The 24,972-nt window shown below is 39.8% G+C and overlaps 1 protein-coding gene across 1 annotated transcript; it reads left to right on the top strand.

The window, feature by feature from the left end:
* The first annotated feature begins 17,463 nt into the window (after positions 1-17,463).
* LOC121957682 (stathmin-like) lies at positions 17,464-20,743 on the top strand. Its single transcript, XM_042506417.1, has 5 exons — positions 17,464-17,529; positions 19,211-19,254; positions 19,346-19,518; positions 19,988-20,179; positions 20,279-20,743. The coding sequence occupies exons 2-5, from the start codon at positions 19,239-19,241 to the stop codon at positions 20,336-20,338; spliced, it is 441 nt and encodes a 146-aa protein (XP_042362351.1). The 5' UTR covers positions 17,464-17,529; positions 19,211-19,238; the 3' UTR covers positions 20,339-20,743.
* The last annotated feature ends 4,229 nt before the right edge of the window (positions 20,744-24,972 follow it).

Below are 24,972 nucleotides of genomic sequence, written 5' to 3'. Positions count from 1 at the left end.
AAAAGTTATTAAAACCACATCAGTGAGCCACACTGATGCACTGGCTGAAATGTTACTTCATCACCATGAACACACACACACACACACACACACACACACACACACACACACACACACACACACACACACACACACACACACACACACACACTGTACAGTAGTTTATTTGGAGCCCATTCACCGTCCTCTCACTTGTGTATTGATCAGCTGCAGAAAACAGTCCCAAACAAACGCAGTCTTTTCTCCTATTTTGCCATATTCACACTACGAGCAACAACGCAACAGTGTGACCAGCTGCATTATTGCTGAGTCGCCGGTGAAGTGTTGTTTAAGCTCTTGGACTGAATGTCATACAAAGGGCGGGATATTCAGAAAGTGCTGAGAGATACACAGACACATTGTTGGTCAATTGATAGTCTATTTTTGACAGAGCAAGGGCACGTTGCTATAAGCCAACCAAATTTTTCTGTTAACAGTTACTTAATATGAAATATCTAATTATGAGGATGCATGCATTCCTAATGACTGAAACACAGCCAGAAATGTTTGATCCATGTTGTTCAAAACTGGACTTTTAACTGCATTAACTTTATCTGAAGGCCATCACAGCACAAAGTAGAAAATACCAACAAATAAAGCAGATAAATAGAATACAATAGAATAAAAAGATAGATAGATAAAAAGACACCATATAAACATAACCTTTCTACGTACTTATGGCAGGAGCACAAATGAACTTAAATGCTTCCGATATGATGCCGTGCAGCAGAAGAGACAAAAAAACAAGGTTGCAGGTGGACTTGCTAAGAGCTACGCCTGGTGGAATTATCTCTTACAGTCAAGATGGCAGTAAAGATAACAAAAACACTGACTAACTGATCTCATGTAGTGTCTCAATTAAGTTGATCGGCTCTGGAATTAATCTGCAGATGCTTCTGTACAAAATAAGACCAAACTTTTCTATGGATGTGCCACCATAAAGGCTAAAATATGGCCCGCAACAGACAGTTAGGCTTGTTTTCTTGTTTGTTTTTTTTAGCAGAGCAGATATCCAGAAAGTTTGCAGCCACTACCAGCTGGTTAAAGAGGAGTGAGGAGACAGCATTTGATGACATGAAACAGTCAGTTAAACAAAATTTTCAATAAATGTGAATCACTGCTACCTTGAGAGTTCCTTGAGCATACAGTCATGCACGTGCACACAAACTATGAGGTTGATTGGTCCAGTAGTTTGCAAGATGAGCTGCAGACAGACATACACACAAATGACCAAAGGCATCATCCCCTAAAGGTGTAGTCAAAGTAGATTTATTCTGTAGCAAACATGAAAGACAAGGTGGAAAACAACTCAAAGCATGCGGTTCCTGACAATTAGGCAGATTGACAGTCACTAATTAGACCTTTCTTGCTCTGTAATCTGTGAACAGGCTGCTCAACAGCAGTTCAGCATCAATCAAGTTAAGTAAGTGGAACCAAAACATCATTTTAATCCCCTGTCCTCATTGTATGGAGCATACCAAGACAAGCCAAGAAAAGAGGGGGGTTGAAACTGATCAAACTTAATGTGATAAAAAATTTAGCTCAATTTGTCAGTTTCCCCATCCATCCATTTTTTCCCCTAAATTTGCCTCCCCTCTTCCTTCCTTCCACTGCACCCAAGGTTGGCAGTTGCTTCACTCTTTGTCCAGCGTTGGATCACAAGGCTTACACACACGCTCAAACACAGACATATGACATCATCCAAGCACTGACGGGGCGGAGACTGGCAGCGTAAGCCTGGCATCACACACACACACACACACACACACACACACACACACACACACACACACACACACACACAGTGGGATTGTACAACTCCTCTCCCTCCATAAGCTCTCTGTCAGACAGCTCAGCTTGGCATCACTCTCTCCCAATAAGATGAAACGAGCATTAGCCTGACCCCGTTCTCACGGAGACCAAATCACTTTGCACAAACATTATGTGGTGCTATCTCTGCACTCTGGCATGTGTGGCCTCTCTAATATCCCTTCCTTCTCCTCTCCTCCGGCATATTCTTGATAAAAATATGATGGAAGGGGCAGACTCTCGCCACCCCCAAAATCCTGACCTCTCTTTCATCTTTCAGCTGAAGTCTGGTCTTAATTGGTTATCTTCCACAGCATCGTCTGAGGGAGGACTGCCTCTGTCCCTTTTCCATCTCATCAATATTCTCTGTGCACAGTTATAGGTCACTGGATTCACTGCTAGTTTTATTCTGTAGAATGCCTTTTTCATAGCCTTTTAATGGCAGAGCACATAGAAACACCAGCACTTATTGTTGTATTTTATTGCTTTGAACTGTTAGGGACCTGACTGCAGTGCCCTTTCAAAGGAACAACAAACATTCGGCGCAGGGCATCAAAAATCTTTGAGCTATTTGGGGATGTCGGGATTTAATTTTCTCTTGACTCACCTAGCCTACACCTACTTAAGTCAGGAAGCGCCTACATTTACCATAATGCTTTTCAGTGCCCTGACAGTGTCCCTTAACATGCCTGAGGATGCCAGACGGGAGTTCCTGGATGTAGAGGCTAGTTATCTACGGCAATAAGAACAGGACTGAGGGTCTAATTATGTCTGTAAGACACATTTTTTGACCACGTCAAGAGGCAAAAATGTTTATACCTGATCCTCACTCAAAGGCAATGTCTAAACACAGGATAACAGCACACATTTTCAGACAGTCTTACATGAAAGACATTCATATTACTGCACTTTTCCACATGAAAAGTGGGTGTGAATGTAGGAAAGTTACAGAAATGGTCAGACATAGTCTCTTCAAATCTGATGTCAAAAAAGGTATGAGGAGAGTAGGGAAGCTTGTCGACCATCTAACAAGCACTTTTTATACTGGCGCCTGAAGAGGCTTTCGCCATGCTAGCAGCTCTTTCAGGTTGCTCTTGAGCAAGAATGGCTTTCTAGCAGAAAGCCCCAAAGACAAACTTCTCCCAACAGCTACACTGACATGCTTACTGTTATCATGACATTAATGCATGAATATCTAACAAATTGCAAAATTTTGCATCCCATCCAATAGTTGCAAAGACATTTCACTCTAAACTACTTAAGTGAACCTCGTGTTAGTGTGAGAGGGGGAGTCAGGGAATCATCCTCTGGGGACCAAGAATGTCTATATTAAATCCCATGGTCTTTATATATGGTTGATGAGATATTTCTGTTTAAACCTCTGGGGTGGAAAAATTAAGCTAATGTGAAAGTGCCTGCAGTTCCTCTAATGGCCATTGGAGGCTGATTCTAAAAGTGAGTCGATTTTCATAGAACCACAATTTTAGAATAACCAACTTTACAGCAGAAATAAGCAGCCTGGCACAAAAAACAGATGTGATCACTATTGTACATTTTACTATCTTTATTCTAGTGATTGGGCTGCAAAATTATCTGTTTTTTTGTATTTCTACTACAAAAGCCACAATGTTTCCTCCTCCCACACCTTTATTTTGTGTCATAAATCAGTTACAGACAGCTTTATGGGATCTCACGACATGGCTAAAGAGATCAGTGTCATATCTCAGAGCCGAGAGTTACTGGCGTCTAAAAGACTCGGAGGGTCTGAGATCATCCTGAGCCTCACTGCAGACATCTGGCTTGTATGAGTGGATGTTGGTATGATAATATCAGGATAACACTAATTGCACAGATTGGGATTATGATTATCACTCGCCAGGACACAAACAGAGCTTCCTCCATACTTCAGGACCAATCTGAACATGTCAGTTTCTAAGGCAAGTCTGGGCCATCACTAATATGCCAATAAATGTCATTAAGCCAATCAGTGTCATTCAGAAGAAGTCAATAACAAGTATAATGAAACTAATTTCATCATGGGGGGCAAAAATCTGATTTGCAGCTTTCTAATACATCTCCAGCGTTTGCCTGCAGCTTTCAGCAGCCATCTGTGGATCATCTCTGTACGCCTTCTTTGTCAATCCCTCTGTGGTTTGCCCCTCTCTACCTCCACCTCCCTCTGCTCCTTCCCATCCTTTTGTTTGCCTCCTCTCCTCTCTCTGTCCCGGGGCTGACATCACAGTCCCAGAGGAGCCCTGTGATGGTAACAAGCCCTGATTCAGCACCAAGTAGTCGCATCTTTGCCCCCGCCCTGCATCACTTTTCAGCCGTCGCATCCCTCTCCTCATCTTTCTTTTTGTCCTCCTAACCCTCCTCCCCGCCCCTCCCATCGCCCCACCCCGCCGGTCTTAAGCAGGCTTCGGGGCTCAGACTGCTTTTACCATGCTGAAAACAAGCTCTCCCAAGTGGGCAGGGCTCTTATTCCACCATAGGCTGTGCCTGGGATGGCTACAGTACATTAATAGGAAACATCAGGGCAACACCAAAATGAAATATTTATCTTAAGCATGAATATGGAGGAGGACATCAAAGTATTACCTTCTACATTTCACCTTCTTTTCTGACTAGATTGCTTCCCATTTTCAAGTCAGAGCATTTGGGTCTCACTTGCAGCACAGAAATGTCTGAAGGCCTGAGTTGAATTTTTAAAACTGCTGCTTAAAAGCACTTTCAAAAAAGGGAAAGGATCCTACACACTGGCCAAAAAAAGGCTTCAATCTGACATATATAAAGAAATTACAGTGGCATGATGCAAACAATAAATGCGACATATGAAGACAAAGAAAAGTCTAAACAACACTGAAGCCCATAAACATTAACATCTAATGTCCTACAATACCACCTTTAACATGCATTCTTCTAATATTTGATTTTAAAGAAAGAATGTGGTAATTTACTAATTCTCGGGTCATTTCATTTGGGTGCAAAAGTATTCAATAAAAAGGGCTAATAAATTACAAATAATCTCTATGTCCAATTTGCATACAATGCCTTTAAATCAATTACAGATAAAGAGATTAATAGCATCAAATGTAGACCAGACTACTGAATTATGTTTTCATAGATTTAAACAAATAGTTTAATTTCTTAGGAAATGTGTTTATTTTTCTCAGATAAGGGTCGATGCCACTCTCATGTTTGTGTGTAAAGTACAAAGCCTGAGTCTGGTGGTGATTAGCCTGGCTTCACATGAAGACCATGAATCTGGCTTTGTACTTGATTCAAGGGGTAAAGCTGAGGAGGGCAGTTTAGTTCCAGTATCACTGGGAAAGAAATCTCATGATAAATTAGGAGCATATTGTAATTCAAGTGGACTGAGAGAACACTAGACTTCTGCAACTCCTCGTTTCTTGATTTTCAGGCTCTAGAGCATTTAGCCTCTGTTGGGAGACTTTGTCCAATCACAGGTTATTTCAAAGAGATTGTAGGCAACAACGGTGTGCAATGTAAAACAACCCCCAAAAAAGAAGAGTTATCAAAAAGCAAAACAAATCATGTTCCAATATTGGCAAACTGCTTCAGAGATGGACAGAAAATGTTAATTGTTTAACCTTCTGCTAAGTGGAGCCAAAGCTTCAAGGCTGCGGCTTCATGCCAGTATTAGCAAAAGTCTCACAATGTTCTTCGCCCATTTTTTTTCCGCCACTGAAAACCACCTTGCTAGGAGGAGAGTGGGCAAACAGCTCTGGTAACAGACCCCAACTCTAACAGCTGTAACACCCCGGACCCAGATAGTGCAAACCCTACCCACAGCCCTGACTCCCTGCAGTATCAGAAAACTTTCTGTTGCTGCCTTTACACAGTTTAAAGCTGGCACAGATATCCACGACATGACTCAAAATTAAAACTTGTCATTTGTTTGTGAACAAATGAAACAACCAAAATACAGTGTTTTATTTCGCAATTTCTCACAAGTAGAATTATCCTCCATGTGCAACTGATGTAAATATTTCTTTGCTGCCGAGTTTACACCGAGTTTATTGCACCTTGTTTTTTACAACTTATATTGTTCTTATTGCTTGCTCATCTTTTAAACACCTTACTGCTGTAGCAATGCAAATGTCCCCATTGTGGGACTAATAAAGGTTTATCTTATCTTTTCTTAGTTAGCTTTAGAGTATCATGCAGCATTTTTTTCCAACTTTCGGCTAGCTGTTTCACCCTGCTTCTAAGCTTCATGCTAATCTAAGCTTTCAGCTCCAGCTCTGTATTTAATGCACTATCAAGAAACTAATATAACATTCAGCCATATGAATACATAGAAAGTTTTATGTTTACTTGATATACACTCAGTTGTTGTTTTTTTCAGTCAGATAGACTAAATATTATAAACATCTCGAAGCATACCACCATACACTTAACTGCAGCCCCCAAAATGACCATAAATTGAATTGTTGAATCAGCCTCTCTAAAACATTTATACAAACTGAACTTTATAACCTTCATGAGAGTTGAAGTCATTGCAGGACTGTTGCATGAGACTGCATTGCTTTTATCTAGGTGTATACCTGGAAACTGAGTGTACATTTGAAAATACAACATAGATTTTGATTGGATTTGATGACTCATAAGGGATAATCAATAGCTCTCCTAAGATCAAGTTCTTATACTGAGACTTGAATGTCTACTCTAAAAACTGCTGATGAAGCAAAGCCACCATAGCGCCATTATTCTCCATGCTGCTTGTATGCATTATTAATTCAGTCATTTAAAGCATATATCAACCACTGCTTGTTGTTTTGTTCCTGCTCAATGCTGTACACACCACTGCGCAGTGACATGCACTTCTCTGCACTTTAAAAGGTAATGCAGGGGCTCTGCATAAACGCATGGTTGCAGTATAAAAATTCAAATTTATCAATTTTGATGAGTTGTGTTGCAATTTAAATACAATTTTTGTCACAGGAGTAAAGACAGCAGCAAACAACACAGAGGATCACAGGGAGGATAACAGACAAACTGTCAAAGAACAAAGGGAAACACACAGGTATATATACACTGGAAACTAATCAGGACAACGACACACAGCCGGGGTAGGTGGACAGAGGAAAAGCAAAGGTATGGCAGCGAACACAAGGTTGGAGCAAACAAGACTAAAACACAACAGGTGTGCAGGGAAGACTCTAACAGGGAGGGACAAATGAGACTGATACAAGACAGGTGTAAAAAAAAAAACTAGGAGGGAAACACACAAACACAGGAAGTAAAACCAGACATAACACCTGAGGAGTTATAATACAAAATAAAACAGGAAACAGAACATTAATAACAAGAAAACAACAGAACACCCCAAAACAAAGCCCACAATATAATATGATTGCAAACAAAATTTAAGCTGTTGTAAATTGATGAAACTGGGTGGATAATTTAACTTTTCTCCCCCTTGAGTTTAGGATCTCAAATGCCCTCCTTTCACCACTTCACATGCTTGGAAAAATTCAGGCATTTAAGGCTGTTTGTTAGGAACCTGTTGGCCAAACAACTATGACACAAAGGAGTATCATTTCATAAAAACTTTAAAATCAACTTAATGAATTGCATTTATGTCATCAGTTATTAAATTAGTTAGGATTAATTTAATTAAAAATACCTTTGATTGCAGAAGAACAGCTAATTACCCTAACTCTCACTCCATTGTGTTTGTTGCACATGATTTCATTCTATCATAACTCAAAAAAGATTGATGCAAACTATTGCATTAATTTTTTGTTTGTTTTTGGGCATTTGCTCTTTAGAGTGTGCAGGCCAGCACAACAGCAATATTTATCACTCTTAGCGCTGTCTGCTGTTTCAGAGGGTGTGAGTCCCATCTGTTGGGTCTCATTAGGGAAAAACCCAAAACACGGCTATTGTGTGCACACTGAGGCGACAGGACAGCGGGAGGTCGACACCATTGCGGAGGAGAGGGTGGGGCTGGACGGATAATGCAGGAGGAGAAATGCAGTGACCAATGGATTAGCTAATGGGACAGCCTTACTGTAAGCCACTAGAGAAAGGCTGGTAACTGAGGTCGGAGATCTCCTTTTATTACTGTTGTAAATGCACAAGACAGGGGCCTGAAAGACACGTATGCCACTTCAAATGCAAAAGCTATGATCTATAAAAACAAACTTGATGGGAGAATTTGCCAAATGTACAGAACTCCTGCCCATGTGTATGAACATTTCAGAGGGAGGGGAAAGTGGCGATGCAGATGGTGAGGAGGTGGATTAAAGCTAGTCTGTAGAAATTAAATATTAGAAGCATCATTATTTATGATGCCTCTCACACATGACGTTTCCCTACCAATCACACATTACTTATAGACTTTAACATAAACAGTCAAAGCAGCAGTGTTAATTGTACTTGTGTAAGTCATAACTATTCCAAAAGAATCTCTCAGTTGTAGAGGATATAAGCCAACTCAAATCTCAAATCAAATTCCTCTCAGTATTTCAACAGCATCACATTCCCCATCCCCCGAGTGCAGAGGAGAGGGCTGGACTGCTGACTCTTGTGCTCAGCTGTTGAAATGCTGGATGATGCCAAAAATGTGGCAGGTGGCAGGACTGAGGAAAGTCCGGATTGCCTTTTCCTAATATTAAGACCTTTGATTTTGCATTGAAAAAAAAGGAAAAAGAAAGAAAAGATCAACACTGGAAAAACTGACAATGAGAAAAAAATAAAGAAAAACTTTAACCCCATTACACTCAGATGAGAGGCCACAGAGGACATGATGTCAGAGACTTAGGGTACACTGTCAACAGGATAGAGGAGCAGACAAGGACATAGAGACAGAGAGCTTGGTAAAGCACAGCAGGCATTCAAGATACTACGGCAAATCTGATTAGGGTAATTCTTTTCTCATCGACAGACTAGTAAGGTGTTTTTTTTTTTTTTTTTTACACTGACATGTTTCCTGCCATCTTCCTCAGAAGAGTCACATGTATAAAACAGCTGACAGGACACGTCTCACATCAAGTCATGTTGCGAGAGTGTGGAGTTTGCTATCCGTTTGAATGTGATTTTTTTTCTATATCTTGGTAAGGCCTCTTTTGCCTAAATCTAACCAGTCGTTCCAGCATGAGCGTTGGTTGTCATGTGCTTTTGTTGTCTAAACATAATCACGTGCAGCTTTATATCACCATGTCCATGTGTTGAAATCATTCTAGCGGTATTATGGAATGTCAATAGCAGACGCACAGAACGCAGTCAAGCAAGTCCACTGCAAAGTAGCAACATGTGACGGGTCGAAATGAGAACATGCTGGCACAGCAGGTATTCAAGATACTATGGCTAGTTTGGTTTTCTAACCAGCTCTCCAACAACAACAAGCTACAAACTTTCAATATCTCCATGAAGACAGTCCCACTGTAAGCTTTTGAGATGTGGAAACAACCAAGGCACTAAAGCAAAATTCAGGTGTTGGTCAACAAATGACTACATGAACTACATCTTTTAAAAAAGCTCCGGAGAGCATACCTACCCCAATCAGAAGAAGAAAGCTGAAATGAATAGGTTACACTTTTAGGAAGAACATAAATACGTGGAGATGTTCCACGCCTCAAGATCTTGTGTATATCAGTCAGCTTGCGGGATGCAAAAGTCCAGGGCCATAAAAGAGTGAGATGGCAAGTCCTGGTGGACGCCTTCTGTACCTAATTAGAGAAAAGAGTCAAGTTAGTCATGAATCCATTTCACCCCAACAATGTTAACTAGGCTAACTGATGAAATTATGATCATCAGTTGTAGAAATCCAAGGTAATATCAAATAGCATTCAGAAACTGCAGAACAGAGCATCAACAGTTTTTAATAACATCTTCTAATACTGTGCAAATAATACTTTGGTTTTCATATAGTTTTGTGTGTAAAATCACTGCAGTGAACACGACAGAGCACTCTGGAGACATTGCAGTGGCTTCTACACACACTCTGCCCTCTCCAGTCACCTCACATACATATTCACCACCTACACATATAGATTGTGTAAATTAGCAAAGTCTGGAAATAAAGCCAGTGACAGCTCTCTACACTCCATATGCTAATTATGAGTCCCAGTAATAATGCAGGCAAAGCTCAACAATACAAAAATTAAATAAATACATTTTTTTTTATCTTAGCCAGGCAAGGGACACCTTACGGCCTCATGGAACATGTGTTCCTGTCCTGGGCCACTAGGCTTCACCCCAGGAAGGATTCATCACTTGTTATTCTCCTCTTGTCTCAGTGTGCCTCTTCCCAAGCTAAATCTATCTTAATGACACTTCAAATATGACTTTGGTGTGCTCTGAGAACATGACCTAACCAATACAGATGTTGATCTTTGATCTGCTGGACTGCTTTGTCAAGAATATCCAGCCAGATGAAAGGCATTTATCTTGATCATGTCACATCTACAGTGTAAATATGATTCTCTAAAAGAGAAAAGAGCTCCACAGGATGCCTCTAGATCTAACAACAGGAACATAGTGGGGCAAGACCACAACCCTGCTGTATGCCTGATCCCACTCATATTACCACCAATTACTTCCTTAAAAATATAGTAGCTTTATCACATGTTCACTTTTCTTTTTTTATCGCACAATGTTTTTATACCTGTTCTGATATGTGTGATATATGTACTAGAATTACTGCCTTGGGTGATCTCAAGGGGTTCTTGAGATACAGTGTTCACAAGAATGTGACAGTAACCTTAAGCTTCGACCAACAAATTCTGAATGGGTCATCCAAGGACTAAAAGTGGATGAAAATTCCACAAGATGTTTTCACAATAATGAAACAGACAAGGTCACAGTGACTTTGACCTTTGACCTATGACTGTAAACAACTAATCAGTTAATCTTTGAGTCCAACTGGACATTTGTGCCACATTTGAAGAAATTCTCTCATGGCGTTTTTGAGATATTGCACACAAGAGAATGGGACAGAGGAACGTATGTACGTACGTACAGATGAATGGACAACTGCACAACATAATGCTTCTGCGCTGGCGATAGTTGTGGCCGGAGGCGTTATGTTGTCTGGTTGTCTATCCAAATAATAACATAAGAATGGTTTACAGTTCAACATTTTAGGTAGGTCCCAGATGTCCCCCAGTATTATATTTTCAATCATTTTTGCTGACCACTCTTAGATGTAGATCGCCATTGTTTTGAGACAACATGTTTCTACAGCACATGCTCTATGTGAGGAGACATTACTCTGACATACACACAAACATTTATGTACACACACACAGAAAGTACACACATGCATAACAAATGGGGGGTGGGGGCAGGGATGCTGAAACCACTTCTAGACAGCCCGCAGCCTCCCAGAGAGGAGAGCAGCTGAGTTAGTGATTATGTAACCCACAGTTACATAAAAGTTATCACTACACTTAAACATGCCTGCCCCATAGATTTAGCGCCATGGTAACAGAGGACATACGGTGTCACGTTCCATTAAATATTTACAAAAAGAGCTTTTGCGTTCCTTGTGAATCAGCGTTCGATAACTCAGAGGGTTCCGTTCTTAGCTGTATATTATCAGCCTTCATCACAAGCAGCAAATGTCGCTGTTTTTTTGGTTAAACTTCAATGGGATATGTGTTGTTCCTGTGTTGTGGCTACCTGTGCATGTAACAGCCCCACAGAGAAAAATTACGCCTGCCAAGCTTCCGATCAGGACAATTACAGCACAAATGGCTACCCCATTCCCTAATCTGCACGCTATTGGATCCCACTGCCTCTGTGGACGGGGAGGGAGGCAGGGAGGTGGCCCACACCGTGTTTGTGTGGACAAAAAAATGGGTCAGGCACAGCCACAGCACACACCAGCATGGCTGAGTGCCTCTGAAAGGAGGGTCCCACTCCTCCGCTGTCTTGGGAGGAATGCTTCCTGTGGATCGGCTGCCAGTGTGTGTGTGTGACACAGTGGCAGCCCTCTAGGAGATGCATAGATTAGTAATAACCCCCCGCATTCCCCATCATGCAACCACTTGTCCTCTCTTTCATTGCAAAGCTTTGAAAACACCATGCGGTTAACCCCGTGCACCGTCCATCGAACACAATGCTTCTTTGGCGTGAAAGTGTTTTCCAATACCTTCACAATGCAGCATGAATAAATCGAATCTGAACCTCTTGTAGACAAATAAACTAGATCTTAATACTTGAAAAAAAAATGAGAAAGCAGATTTGACTCCCTAGAGATCATATTGGACCATGAATCATTTCTGACAAGCTGTTTTTGAAAAAGTGAGGCATAGATGTTTGTCATTGGAAACTCATTGAAAATGCTAATGGGTAAACAAATTTCCAAAATCAAAGCAATGACCTGAATACAGAACTTTTTCACTCTTAGCCACGAGGCTGAATGTATGAAAAGATAATCAGCACAAACACACAGACAATGTCTCGAACCTCTCCCCCCAGACACAGACGATACTCTACCCCAAAATTCTCTTTCACACACACACACACACACACACACACACACACATCTGCAAATTTTGGCTGGTGCTGCCACTGGACCATGCTGACAGACAGCCCCCCTGCCCTCCCCAGCTTTCCGTCTCAGGCCCTCATTCGCCCGTCTTTGTCCTGTGAAGCACCACAGATCCAGTTAGAGGGGGAGACTGCTGCTGGCAGGCCGTGAACACCATCTGCTCCTCTTCACCGGGCCAGAGCGGCTCAGCCACACTGAGCTGACTGGGACTGAACCCACAGGACGCTACAGGCTTCTATTGATTAAGTGAAAAATACTACATGACACCTAGCATGCCATTGTAATTAATTATGCATGACAGCAATGTCAGACAGGGCTGAATGGAGCAAGGTGCTTTAGGAATGTAACTGGAATGACATTTTTGGAAATGTTTTTATTTGCTTTCTAGCCAAGTTTTTTTTGATGTACAATTAACATAAAGGTAAAGCAGGGAGACAGTTAGGTTAGCTTAGCATAAGGATTTGAAACAGGGGAAACACATAGACTTTATAAAATAACGGGTGTAGCCATTGTGATGCCACTCCTTGGTTTGTGGACTCCTGTTTTGAAGCCTCGAGTTTGGGCATTTTGGCTGATGCCATCTTGAATTTTTGGAGCCAGAGGTACCGTATTTGGATGAGAAGATGGTGCTAACCCTCATGCTAGCTTGGTTAGCACACCGCCTTTGCAGCTAGTGTTAAAAGTAATAATGTTAATGTTAATTTTGGATATTGAAAAACAGGCTTAAAAAGCATTAAACAAATTGAACATTACCCTACTTACCAGGAAAAAAAAATATCATACAACTCTTTAAAGGAATAATTAGAATTTATGTGTTTTCTATTTTTTTTTCATATAAATATTTGCATTAGGTTTGTTCTGTTTATACAGTCTCACCAGAATCTGCACTGTTGACCACTGCCGCTGGTCCTATAGTAACAGCTGTATTAACAGCAGTGTCTGAGCTCAAAGGCACCTTGCCTCTTATCTGTGAGAGTGTTATTCTTTCAATTTTCCTTCCCAGACCCTGGGGATTTGTTCCAGTGACCTTTGAGGAATGAAGAATCATGTCTGAGTGCTGATGTGAGTAATTATGTCTGTATCTCTCAGACTGTGAAACCATACAGCCCTGTTGGGTGACTCTGCCACTGTAAAGTGAGACTGAATCAGGCTGTCTGTAACCATCCAATCAGTCTAGCCAGAGCTACCCTCACTGACCTGACGGACGAGAGCATGCTATACATGCCTCCAGTGTGCCGCACGGATTGGTCTCTCTTTCTCTGCACTGAAACATCCGACTGAAAGTGCCTTCAACAGAATTTTAAATCAGTGGCCTAAATCACAAGATGAAATGACATCCACATGGCAGCAGTAAAAATAGATCTAAGTGGCCTTGTGGTTACAAATATTTTCAGCAAAGCTTTACTCTGACTGAACAAACGCTGATCTGCTCCTCCTGTTGTCAGAAAAATGTTGAGCTAAAAATAGCCGGAAATCAAATAGTTTGGGTTGGGTCGATTGAAGTTGAATTCAGTCCAAGCATTCCCATTTACATGATGCGTGGGCAGTGGAGAGCTGTATAAAATAATGCAGCAGGAGCCAAAAAGATTCGGTGATATCACTTAAAACTACTGTTTTGCTACATTAGATCTGACCATAAATTAATTAAAAAGCAGGCCGCTGCCTAGGAGGTTCTTCCATTTCTGGGAAACAGATGAACAACATGTTTGATAATTAATCGGATTAAAAGAGACAGAACATTTTATCCAAATGCCAACCTCTTGGGCTGAAAAATGAAGCCAGCGTGCAACAGAAGTGCCATGAACTGCAGTTCCTGGAATGGCCACTTGAGACTGGCTCCAAGAGAGGGAGTCAAATCCCATAGACTGTATAAATAATGGGCTTAGCTACACTGACGTCACCCATTGGTGCGTTGACTCCCATTTTTGAAGCCATGAGCTTGGCATTTCAGTCATCGACATCTTGGGGTTTTTTTGGAGCCAGAGGTGACTATATTTGTACTAGAGGGTAGAGCTAGAAGTGGATCTGACTGAGAAGCTGAGGACACTATTGGCAGATAGCTAAACACAAACAACAAAAACAAAAAACAACAAAACCACTTTTTGCAAAAGGTTGTAAACATGCTTATTTCTGCTGCAACGTTGGGCAATTGGGGTTCTGTAGGGATTAACTCACTTTTGGAACCAGCCTCAAGTGGCCATTTGAGGATCTGCAGTTTTTGGCACTTCCTGGGCACCTTGGTTTCATTTTTCAGCCTCAGAGATTTTCACTTGGTCAATGCCGCATCAGGTGTTCAGTTTTTCCAGTAAATTCATTTCCTTCAGTGGTTTTAAACCTGTTTTTTGCTAGCAAAAATTAGCATCATCATTAACCATAGACAGAAATGCTCCACCCTCTCCTCCAAATATGGTTACTTCTGGCTCCAAAAATCCAAGTTAGCGACAATAAAAATAGGAAACTCAAGGCTTCGAAGCAGAAGTTCACCAACCAATGGGTGACATTACAGTGTCTCCGTCCATTATTTTAAATAGTCTATGATTTGATCTGATGGGGCCCGAGATCAAGTTTTTTCGAAACAAAACACTTAACATACAGGTTTGGTTCCTTCTTAAGACCAAATATGTGTCAGAAAAAAAGTCACATAAATGACAGGGCTGATTCCTCTTCTGAAGCACAGGCACATTTTTCAGCTGTTTCTTTTGTTTTGATCTGGGATTTTGATGCATTGTGTGCAGATTTTTGAGGTGAAAAAAGCACAAGTTGTGAACAAGGGGAATTTACTCAAGTACTTTCACAAACTCACATTAGCTTTGCAGGTCCTCTAAAGGGTGGGTCAACTCACTCAAAAATGGCATTCGGCCTATTTCTCCGGGGAAACAGTTTTTGACTGTAATGTGGCCCTGCAAACCCCTGACATCTTGTAACTGTGACCTTCTCACTGCAAGCAGTCGAGGTAAAATGCCTTTGACAGAGTGGGTTGAACAATGTCTCAAACATTGTTCCACCCAGCATGTAGGTTCTCCAAATGCAGCAGTACAGCCTTCAAATCATGCACCAGTTGTTATTGCTAATTCAGCTTTGTTAACTTATACAGTAAAGGCTGTGTGTGCTGATGTCACTGGCGTGTATCAGCAGAAAAAATGGGCTGCAGCAGAAATCTCCCAATAGATTCCTTTGCCTTCTGCTGTCTGCATGTCTCAGTCAAACATGCGCAAACAGCAGCATGCCATCATTTTCTACACAATCTTTAAAACAGTCTTATTTTTAATTTTTCACCTACATTTGTCGCATGATTTACATACAAACATTTTATACATTTCAATGTAAGATAACATTATTTTTAAATTTTCCTTAAATTTTCCTCCTTGCTCAATTCTCTTTTTTTCCACTTTTCTCCCTGAGAAGGATCAGAGGTTACGGTCAGAACTGGTCAGCATCAAAGAAACTTAACCATGACGGAGAAATGGTTTCTTCCAGCCTTCACCCCCCCCCATCTCTTTTCAGTGACCACTCCAATGTCTACAACAAGTACACAAAAACAAAAATCTCTAATACCAAATATATTAAGATATGTATATTTGACTTATCATGGCAACTATGATAAGACTTGACAGAATTATCTTAAGGAGTTGGAAAATAGATTTTAAAGTCTGGGCAGAGGCATGGTAGATACAAAATTTTATGAGTCTGTTTGAAAGCTTGATAGTCTGAAAGTTGAAATCTCCAAGGCCTTTTATTGATTGAAAAATTGTGCCTGTTTGCAGCCTGTTGCATTCGTGTTTTTGAAGTTTCAGTGCATGTATGTTTGTTTGGAGTTTGTATTTTGATTTTATTTCATGCCGAAGTCTATATCTGTTTAATAGTGACATCTTCTCTTTTTAAAATTATGCAAATTCTTACTTGCTGCCGTGCTACTTTTAAAATCTCCTCTAAACATGTTTAAAGACAATAAAAAGTAAAAAGTTTTTTTTTCACATAAAAAGTGGTTATTGTTTGTTAAAATGAATTATACACTGAGAAGAAAAACATTGAGCAGATGTAAATGTAGCATAATTAAATCTGTGATAATAATAATAATTTAAAATGCAATTGTTCAAAAACAAGACATAATGGATTTTTTTCCTTAATTTGATCAATTTATGGAATCCCAGCTAATCTTCTTTGGCAACTCTTATCTTGTGTCATTACTTTGTACCCACATAATTGTGAATTGGGAGGAGCTGTGGATTCAACCACAACCACAGAATCATGGGTGTCTCCTGAGTAAATACACAATACTACAGGATGGTATTATGGTTGTCACTTCTAAATATTCAAAAATCACCCTGGGCCTTTAGACAAGTGTTATAAAATGAAAGCTGAGTCAGGATGAATTAGTGTCCTATTTATAACCACTTTTAACAACTAAGAACCTACTGAAATTGTGAGTACTGTAACAGTATAAGCAATGTCCTAAATTTTTATAAAAAATCATTAGTGAGGTAGAGGACATTTTAATTATCTAATCAAGCATGTGTGGTGAAAAACATAAATAAATATAATTAGAAATGAATGTGAGTCTACTTGCAAATGTATGTATATTGGCTTACAAAAATGAGTTTACACAAAGACTGGGCTTGCTTTTCTAATTAATAATAATCAGTAAATGAAGTTTTAAAGTATATATATAATTTTATTCTATTTTATTTTTTCAGTGGTTTCCAAATGGCCAAAAATAAAACATTTGTAATGGCGAAAATTCTAAAATCCACTTTATCAGACAAAGGGTGGAGCAATGGCTAAAACCACTGTGGGACACTAGGGGACAATGACCCTAACAACTTTCATATGAGGTTTTTTTTTTTTGTTATAAATTGCTTTTCTCAGTATATTACTATGGATTACTCCCTCACTCAGTTTACTCTCCGTCATAATAATAAACACTATCAATCAATTTTGACTCGTGAAACAGCTGAATGTCATTGTCTACGTGTATATTGAACAAAGAAACTACCATTCCCAGAGGCACCTGGGAGTGAGGAGCCCACCAATGATTAGCAGCAATCGGCGTGACGGCACTCGCTTTGGTCCATTTATGTGTGCGCCTGGTACGCTCGAGCAGAGGGCTCGCGGTAAACTCTGTGAGAGAGGAGCACAGCATCCAGAGCTTGTTGAAGGTGGGTGTGACAGACAGCATCTTTACAACCGAAACGCTACACAGGGACTATTTTTCTTCATTTCGAAACAAAAATTGTTTTATTCATAGCGTTGTAAAGCGATGCCAGTGAGACAAGGTTAATATTTTTAATGGAGTTTGTATTTTTGGACTGCATTTATATGCCTTCGTCTTTTTTTGTTGTGAATGGTGTTTGTCGTTTTTGTTTGCGTTGCACGTGAGCCTTAAATCTTGACGACAGACAGGTTGCTGATGGATTTTCGACCTCGTGAGGTATTTTTTTTGCCATTTCAACGACAAAAAACGAGACAAAAACGGCGGTTGTTGGTTCACTTTCTGTGGGCTGCTTGGCGGGCTGTTAGCCTATTGTATGGTAGGAGACACTGGCACAGTTGGCACCGACGGAGAGACAGACGGGGGTGGACTTTGAGGACTTCTTTCATGTCTGTGAATTTGTGGGCAGCTGTCACATTTTGTCAGCTTTTATTTACCCCTTAACGGCACCAGTGTGTGAGCTGAGCGTTATTATTGGACATTTTGTGTGAAAACAACCTGCCGTCAGCTCGTCTTTGTTTGCAGACTGCTCTTCACGTTGCTGTCAAAGGCGCCTTTGTTTGATGCTGCTTGTTATGCTGGAGCTAATGACAGCACAAAGAAAACCGAGTCTAAATTTAAGAAAAATCTGGTTATTGTCAGCGAGAACATTATAAAGGCGAAGTCAGTGACTGAAATGTAAAAAAATGCCAACCGTGGTGTCGATTTGGAGTAACAAGGTGTTGGCATTCACCTGATCTCTGCAATTTTAGATTAATATAGAAAGCAAACACCATAGTGATGCTACATTAGCTAGTTGGTAGTCTTTAAGAACAATCAGGGGAGGGGTCTTTTCACTGAACGACACCATTTGATTATAGTGATCGTTTATGAATCACATTTAACCAAATGCCATGACAGCTGTTGTCCAACAATGCTTCACATCTAAGTCTAAATTTCAAATTCTATCACTCGCGTTACATTTGAGCACAAGCATGCAGCTATTCGAGCCTGCCTTGCGTGTCTAGTCTGCTGTTTTGTCCCCCCCCTCCTGCGGCGCAAACACATGGTGCAAGGAACAGGTGCTCCCCGATGATCATTTCCCCCCGGATATACTCATCGCTCAGTAATCTCATTTTCAGATGGTGCATTTTGGCTATTTTGTAGGCCGACTACAGGCCTGCCTGCACCTGGCACTGCCAGCCGTGCCCACCCTGATCACAGCCTTTTGTTTCACCAAAATGTGACTTGTGCCGTTCATCATCAATTAACGCGGCGGTGGACGAGCTTTTTTTTAAAAAGCCATCTCATCTCGTCTGGTGTGATGAAGCGGCTCGACTGCTCGCGGACTGATCGGATTGTCTTTGCTGTCACAAGTTAGATGATAAACAATAGTTTGCGCGTGTGTGTGTGTGTGTGTAAAATGTCAGTGCTGTTTTGTGTGGTTGATGGGCGGTGGTTGCTTGCAGTGCTGAAGGCGGCCACAGGGTGTTGCCACTTTGCCTTGTTTTATATTGTGAATGGTTGTTCTGGAAATGGTGTAAAACATCCGCTAGAGGTCACTCATTTTAAAGCCATCTGCTAATAGGACTTCATCAGACAGTGAATCAGTCACAACAATCTGACCTTTTCTTATATTTCCCCTTTAGGTAAATTGACCTGCAGTGCACTGTTAACATGGCAGCCTCCGGAGGTGAATTATATCTTTAGATTTTAATGTAAATTATGGCTTAATAATGTTAGTTCTTTGTGCCTTAATGCGTTTTCTTACTTTGTGTGTTCAGATATCCAGGTCAAGGAGCTCGACAAGCGGGCTTCCGGCCAGGCCTTTGAGGTCATCCTGGGTGCTCCTGCCCCAGACGCCAAGGGCGACTTCCCCCTGTCTCCTCCCAAGAAGAAGGATGTCTCGCTGGAGGAGATCCAGAGGAAGCTGGACGCTGCGGAGGAGAGACGCAAGGTAAGAATTTATCACAATAAAACCTGAGCAAAGAGTTTCCTAGGAACTTAATATATATTTGTAAATATTTTTCATAATGCAAAGAAAAGATATACACAGATGAATATTACTTCAAATATGAAAATAAAAAAACAAAAAAAAGACAACCAAATGAGCACACATCAAACATATTAAAATTTGAGGAAAAAAAGAGGGTGTATGGGGGTGTAATGATGTCTTTAGAGTAACGTGTAAACACACTCTAATCAGAAAAAGATACATTTTGTGTACATGAGCACACTTATTGCATCATCATTTACCTTCAAATAATTATTTTTTTGGGTAAATTTTAAAAACCATGAACTTTCAAAATCAGAAAGCATTTATTCTCTTACATGTTGACTTCATCGTCATTTAAATGCTTTTGATTTTTGCCAAAAAATGTGATGGGCTGGAGCTTATATCTTCTTTATGTACCACCCTTTTTCAGAACCATGAAGCCGAGGTTCTGAAGCACTTAGCTGAGAAGCGCGAGCATGAAAAGGAAGTGCTACAGAAAGCTATGGAGGAGAACAACAACTTCAGTAAGATGGCAGAGGAGAAGCTCAATCAGAAGATGGAGGCCAACAAAGAGAACCGCACAGCACTTATGGCAGCGATGAACGAGAAATTCAAGGAGAAGGTCAGTGTTTTCACATCATGTAAAATGGATGAACATACACATTTTTTTCTCCCAAGGATGTTTGAAATTAACCCTTTTGTTTTACCTGCTCTTTAACAGGACAAGAAGTTGGAAGAGGTGCGAAAGAACAAGGAAACCAAAGAGGGCACCGAAGACTGAGAGTGGCAAAGGGGGGATTGTACAGGGTTTTTTACGTATCCAAAGATTGATTTATTTTTTGTTTGGCCAGTATTTTTGTTGTGTTCACTACCCAACTTTTTGAAATGAAGTTCCACTTTGTGAATTTTTCAATTCTCCTGCTATAAGTGTACTTGCGCTGGTTTTAACATGTGGATCATTTCCCCCACTTGTTGAGTCTGTTCCATTTGATATGTAGCTTGTCAATGCAGCTTCTGCCCTTTTTCAAGATTAGCAGTGTGTACTTATCCTTTTTGAGGATGCATGTTTCTATGCATAGGTCTTTTATCCCTGCCTATTTCATAGTGCATTTTGAAAAATGTCCCTGTGAACCACACCTGTTCTCTGCACTTACTGTATATTAAAATAATAATGATAAAAAAAAAAAGAAAAAAAAAGTAGCACAAGGTTCGATGAAGGCGTCGGCTGTTATACATGGTGTTTAGTGCAGCTTAGATTCTGCTAGTTTGCTCCTGCAGATCATGTTTTTGTGCCACTGCTGATTCTTCGCTTTTGTAAAAATATGGGGTTGTCTTCAAAGCACATAACTTCTTGCTGTTATAGCTGTGAATTAACATGCCAGACATGGAAAAATGGGTGCCATCTTGAACAGCACTGATCAGGGGGTCTACACATGGAATGCAAACGAGCAATACACTTTGGCATCTCAATAGATACAGTGGCTAGTTGACTTGAACTGTTGTACTAAAACAAATAAAAAAAATGCAAACACACTGCTTTGCTTGCTGTTGAAACTATTAGTTTCTTACACTTAAACTTTTTTGTCTCCGTCTACTGTGGAAGATGGTATGTTGGGTAACACATGCACTTAATAAGCAGATCCACTTTAAGGTGTAAATTTAAATCTTAGTTTTGATCATGCAAATTATGAGACTTCCATTCAACTCAAATGTATGTGAGGTTCAGAAGACTGGCCTATCTTTAACAGGCTGTAATAACATGAAACAGGAAAAATATCAATCTTTTGGATATTGATGTCTCCACGTAGAGTAAAATAACTCAGATCATATAGTGAATATTGAATATAATTGTCTCTAGCTACCTTACATGCTGTTATGTAAAGACGCTCACATGTACATTTTGCTCCCTGCTGGAGATGTGCAAAGACTGGCCCTCATTCTCTAACTGTAGTAGGTCATGTAAAATAGTGACTCATCACAGATCCAGTAAATTAATACTTGATGGTGACGCTGCTTTTGAGTACTATAAAGTCAAATATTTTGAAAGAAATCAAGGATTCTGGTGATATACGGTACATTTATATTTATCAGTGACATCACTGCACACCATCTCAACCAGCCCATTCTGTGGTCCAGCTTCCTAAAATCTGCAGTCTTTGTCTCCCTCTGCTGGTGCTTTGAATGTTTAACCCATTTGTGCTGGCTGCTGAATTTTAAGTTTCCCCTCAGAGGAACTGTTCTTTGGGCTTGCCGAAGGTGAGTTTTTCAAAATTGGTCCAAAAGAAAAAAAAAAAATCATACCATATCTGGTCTTGGGGTAGGAGAATTTAGTTTTTTCTATATGTTCTTATATCTCATAACAATAAAATAATATATGAATACATAAAAATATTTGTATTTATTTTATATATATATTAAAACAGCAGTCCCACATATCCAAAGACTAATAGTATGAAAACAAAGTTGCTGAATCTCTGAAACTGCAAGAGCACAATCAAGATACTATTAACAAGATTCTATAATCTCATAATATAAACTGACATATATGTACAATATCAAAGATATGCACACATATGCAATGTAAAAAAAGAGGAAGATATTTAAACATAATGTGGAATTTTTCCTGAATTTAAAAATCTTGACTTTGACTATTAATAAAAGTATTTTTTAATGCAAACTAAAAAAAATCCAAAATGATACTGATCCTCACCCAAAGTATGTCAGACTTCAAGATTTTAGACCAGTCAGAACAAATTTTGTGGCATCTTTCTTTATATAGAGTTTGGGCACAAATGGGTTCATGTACTGGGTATAGCACAGGTATTCTAAAAAGCTGCATTAAATTAAAAATGGCATTACAATTTGGAATTGTGCACCAAAATGGTAATTATTTTCTATTCCAAATCAAACATGTTAACAGCTCAAAGAAGTTGTAGGCCCCTATTGCTAAAGATCAGAAGCGTTTACACAGTTAAAGCTTCGGAGACAGTGCGTATTAGTGGACATTTTTGTAAATGTGCCAGTTAAGCCAGATATCCAGCTTTGACAACATGGACAAAACTAGAAAAACAAACAAAAAAAACCAAAAACAAGTCCAATTCACCCAATACTGAAGTACAAAATATTGATGAGCATGCATACACCACTACAAGTGTATGTTGTTTTTTCTAATTTTTGTATTATATGGATCACTCAGCTTGTGGTGCTCAAAGTGCCAAAATTACGTCTGAAAAACTCAAACAAAAGGTTTTTGATATCGGGATGAACTGTCCCTTTAAATACTTGAGTAAATGCAATAAATTAGTTTCCACCTTTGCATCTCAGATAGGCATAGTGTCTACAAAGTCGCTACAACAAGGGCGATTGGTTTATATTCTGATTTTACACCTCAAGTTCTGTTTTTTTAACTGTAGGATTTGGATCTTGGTGTTCTCTTCTAGTAATTAGTTAAACTGACCAGTGGAGGGCAATGTTGTTCTTTACTTCCTCTCTTTGCCTCCATCATATCCATCATAATTCTCATGACTGTGTTTAAAATCTTGGATTAAATCCATCTTTTTATTTATTTATTTTTTGCACCTACTTCTGCAGAGGGGAGAAGGAAATTTTCAAAGTACCACTCTAAACCGTAATCAGTGCTATTTTGTTGCATCACCCACAAACTTTGTGTGAATAACTGACTATGGATTTCTAAACCATTAGGATCACATAACCTCAATGCACATGGGCTGCCTCCAGTAACCCATGTGGAATAACTGAAGTTGTTGATTAAGTACTGGATTGTAGGACTATACAATATGCTGAATGTGGTGGGAAAATATTGTTCTTTTGGGGTCTTTCAACCAAGTCTCAAAGTTTTCCTTATGGGATAGGGTTTGCTCGGTTGTCATGGAGATTGCTCCGCTGTCATCATGTGACCATAGTTTCATACTTTATATAGCACATACTTAGAAAACATCATGATGACTGGGCAAACATAATCCGCTGTGGAAGACCTTGAAATGCAGTTGAAATGACAGAAAAATGCAATGAAGGGGAGTTTGAGTTTTTCTTTCATTGTTAGCCGTAGTGTGCCAAAAGTCAATGATGGATGTACATGCTTAGTTTGTCTTGCTTGTCTTGTCTCATCTCATTTTATCTTATTTGCTAACAATTATAAATTAGCAAAATAGCACTTAGCATGAACTACAGCAGAAGAACATGTTAGTGCCTTACATTTTTCAGGTATTCAGTCATGATCCAAACTACTGGAAAGATTACATTTTTGATCTGATGACACTTGATGACACTAGGAAAAGTCAGCGAGATTTATTCTCTTAGGAACATGATTGTCTATGTAAAATTTTGTGCCAATCCATCCAGCAGATGCTGAGATATTTTACAGGACAAGTGAAAACTTTGACCTGCTGGGGGTGCTAAGGGAAAAGGCAGGGGTTAATCCAAGTAGGAACCAACAGTTTATTTACAGTTTTGTATTTTTTTCTCTTCTTATGCTAGTTGACAAATTAGCGCTCCACAAATTGTGTTGTCACGTCCTGTTGTTAATGCACTTAACGTCAAGCTCTGTACGTCAGGATTAGGCAAGTAGAGCTACATAGGTTTGATTTCGGAAAATAAATTATTGGACGTATCGTATTACGTAGACCACTTAGCATAAAGTTCTGAACTTTATGTTAAGTTACACAGGTACGTTTTGTGCAAGTAAAGTTACATAGTCAGGTTTAGGGAAGAAATACAGTAATGATGTGACTGAAAATAACTACAAGTTTAGTTGGTTTCACACGATTCTGAACACCGGTCTCCTAAGGGAAGTCCTGTGTCTGTTTGACCCATCCACGACCCCAGCCTGCCTCTTTACATAGACTTTTGCTCTTTACATGACTTCTTTTTCCCATCAGCACATTGTTCATGCTTTTGCAGCCTTCCCGATTCCATGGGCTCTAGATGAATTACTGGCTTGTGATAACGTGATCTAAATACGCATTGTGGTTAACTACTTTTCTGAGGTGTACATATGAACAGTGAATGAAAACAGCATTTTATATTTCACAACGCCCCCATGTTTTAATTAAAATCTTAATTTGCAGGTTAATTTGTGATTACAGCTGTGAATTAAATCTAGTACAAGGAGTACAAGGTGAAACATTTCTCTCTGAACTACAGTCATGTGAATGCTTAAAGTCAACAAAAGGGAACATTCAAGTTCAAGCACTTTAAATTGTACTTAAGTGACCAAAATTGTTCATTTCCACCAATGTGGGGATATACAGTAATAACACAAGAGTGAAAACTGAAATAACCTACCTTCCCCTAAAACACCATCAAAGAACACCGGGAGTCCAAGTTTGACAGCTGCCATCTCAGCTAACTTGTTGACTGTAAAATACAATTTAAAACCTGCAGAATTTCCGTCAA

This window comes from Plectropomus leopardus, chromosome 18 (genome assembly GCF_008729295.1).
Source record: "Plectropomus leopardus isolate mb chromosome 18, YSFRI_Pleo_2.0, whole genome shotgun sequence".
NCBI lineage: Eukaryota > Metazoa > Chordata > Actinopteri > Perciformes > Serranidae > Plectropomus > Plectropomus leopardus.
The sequence above is the reverse complement of the archived record's forward strand: the minus strand, read 5'-3'. Positions and strand labels throughout refer to the sequence as shown.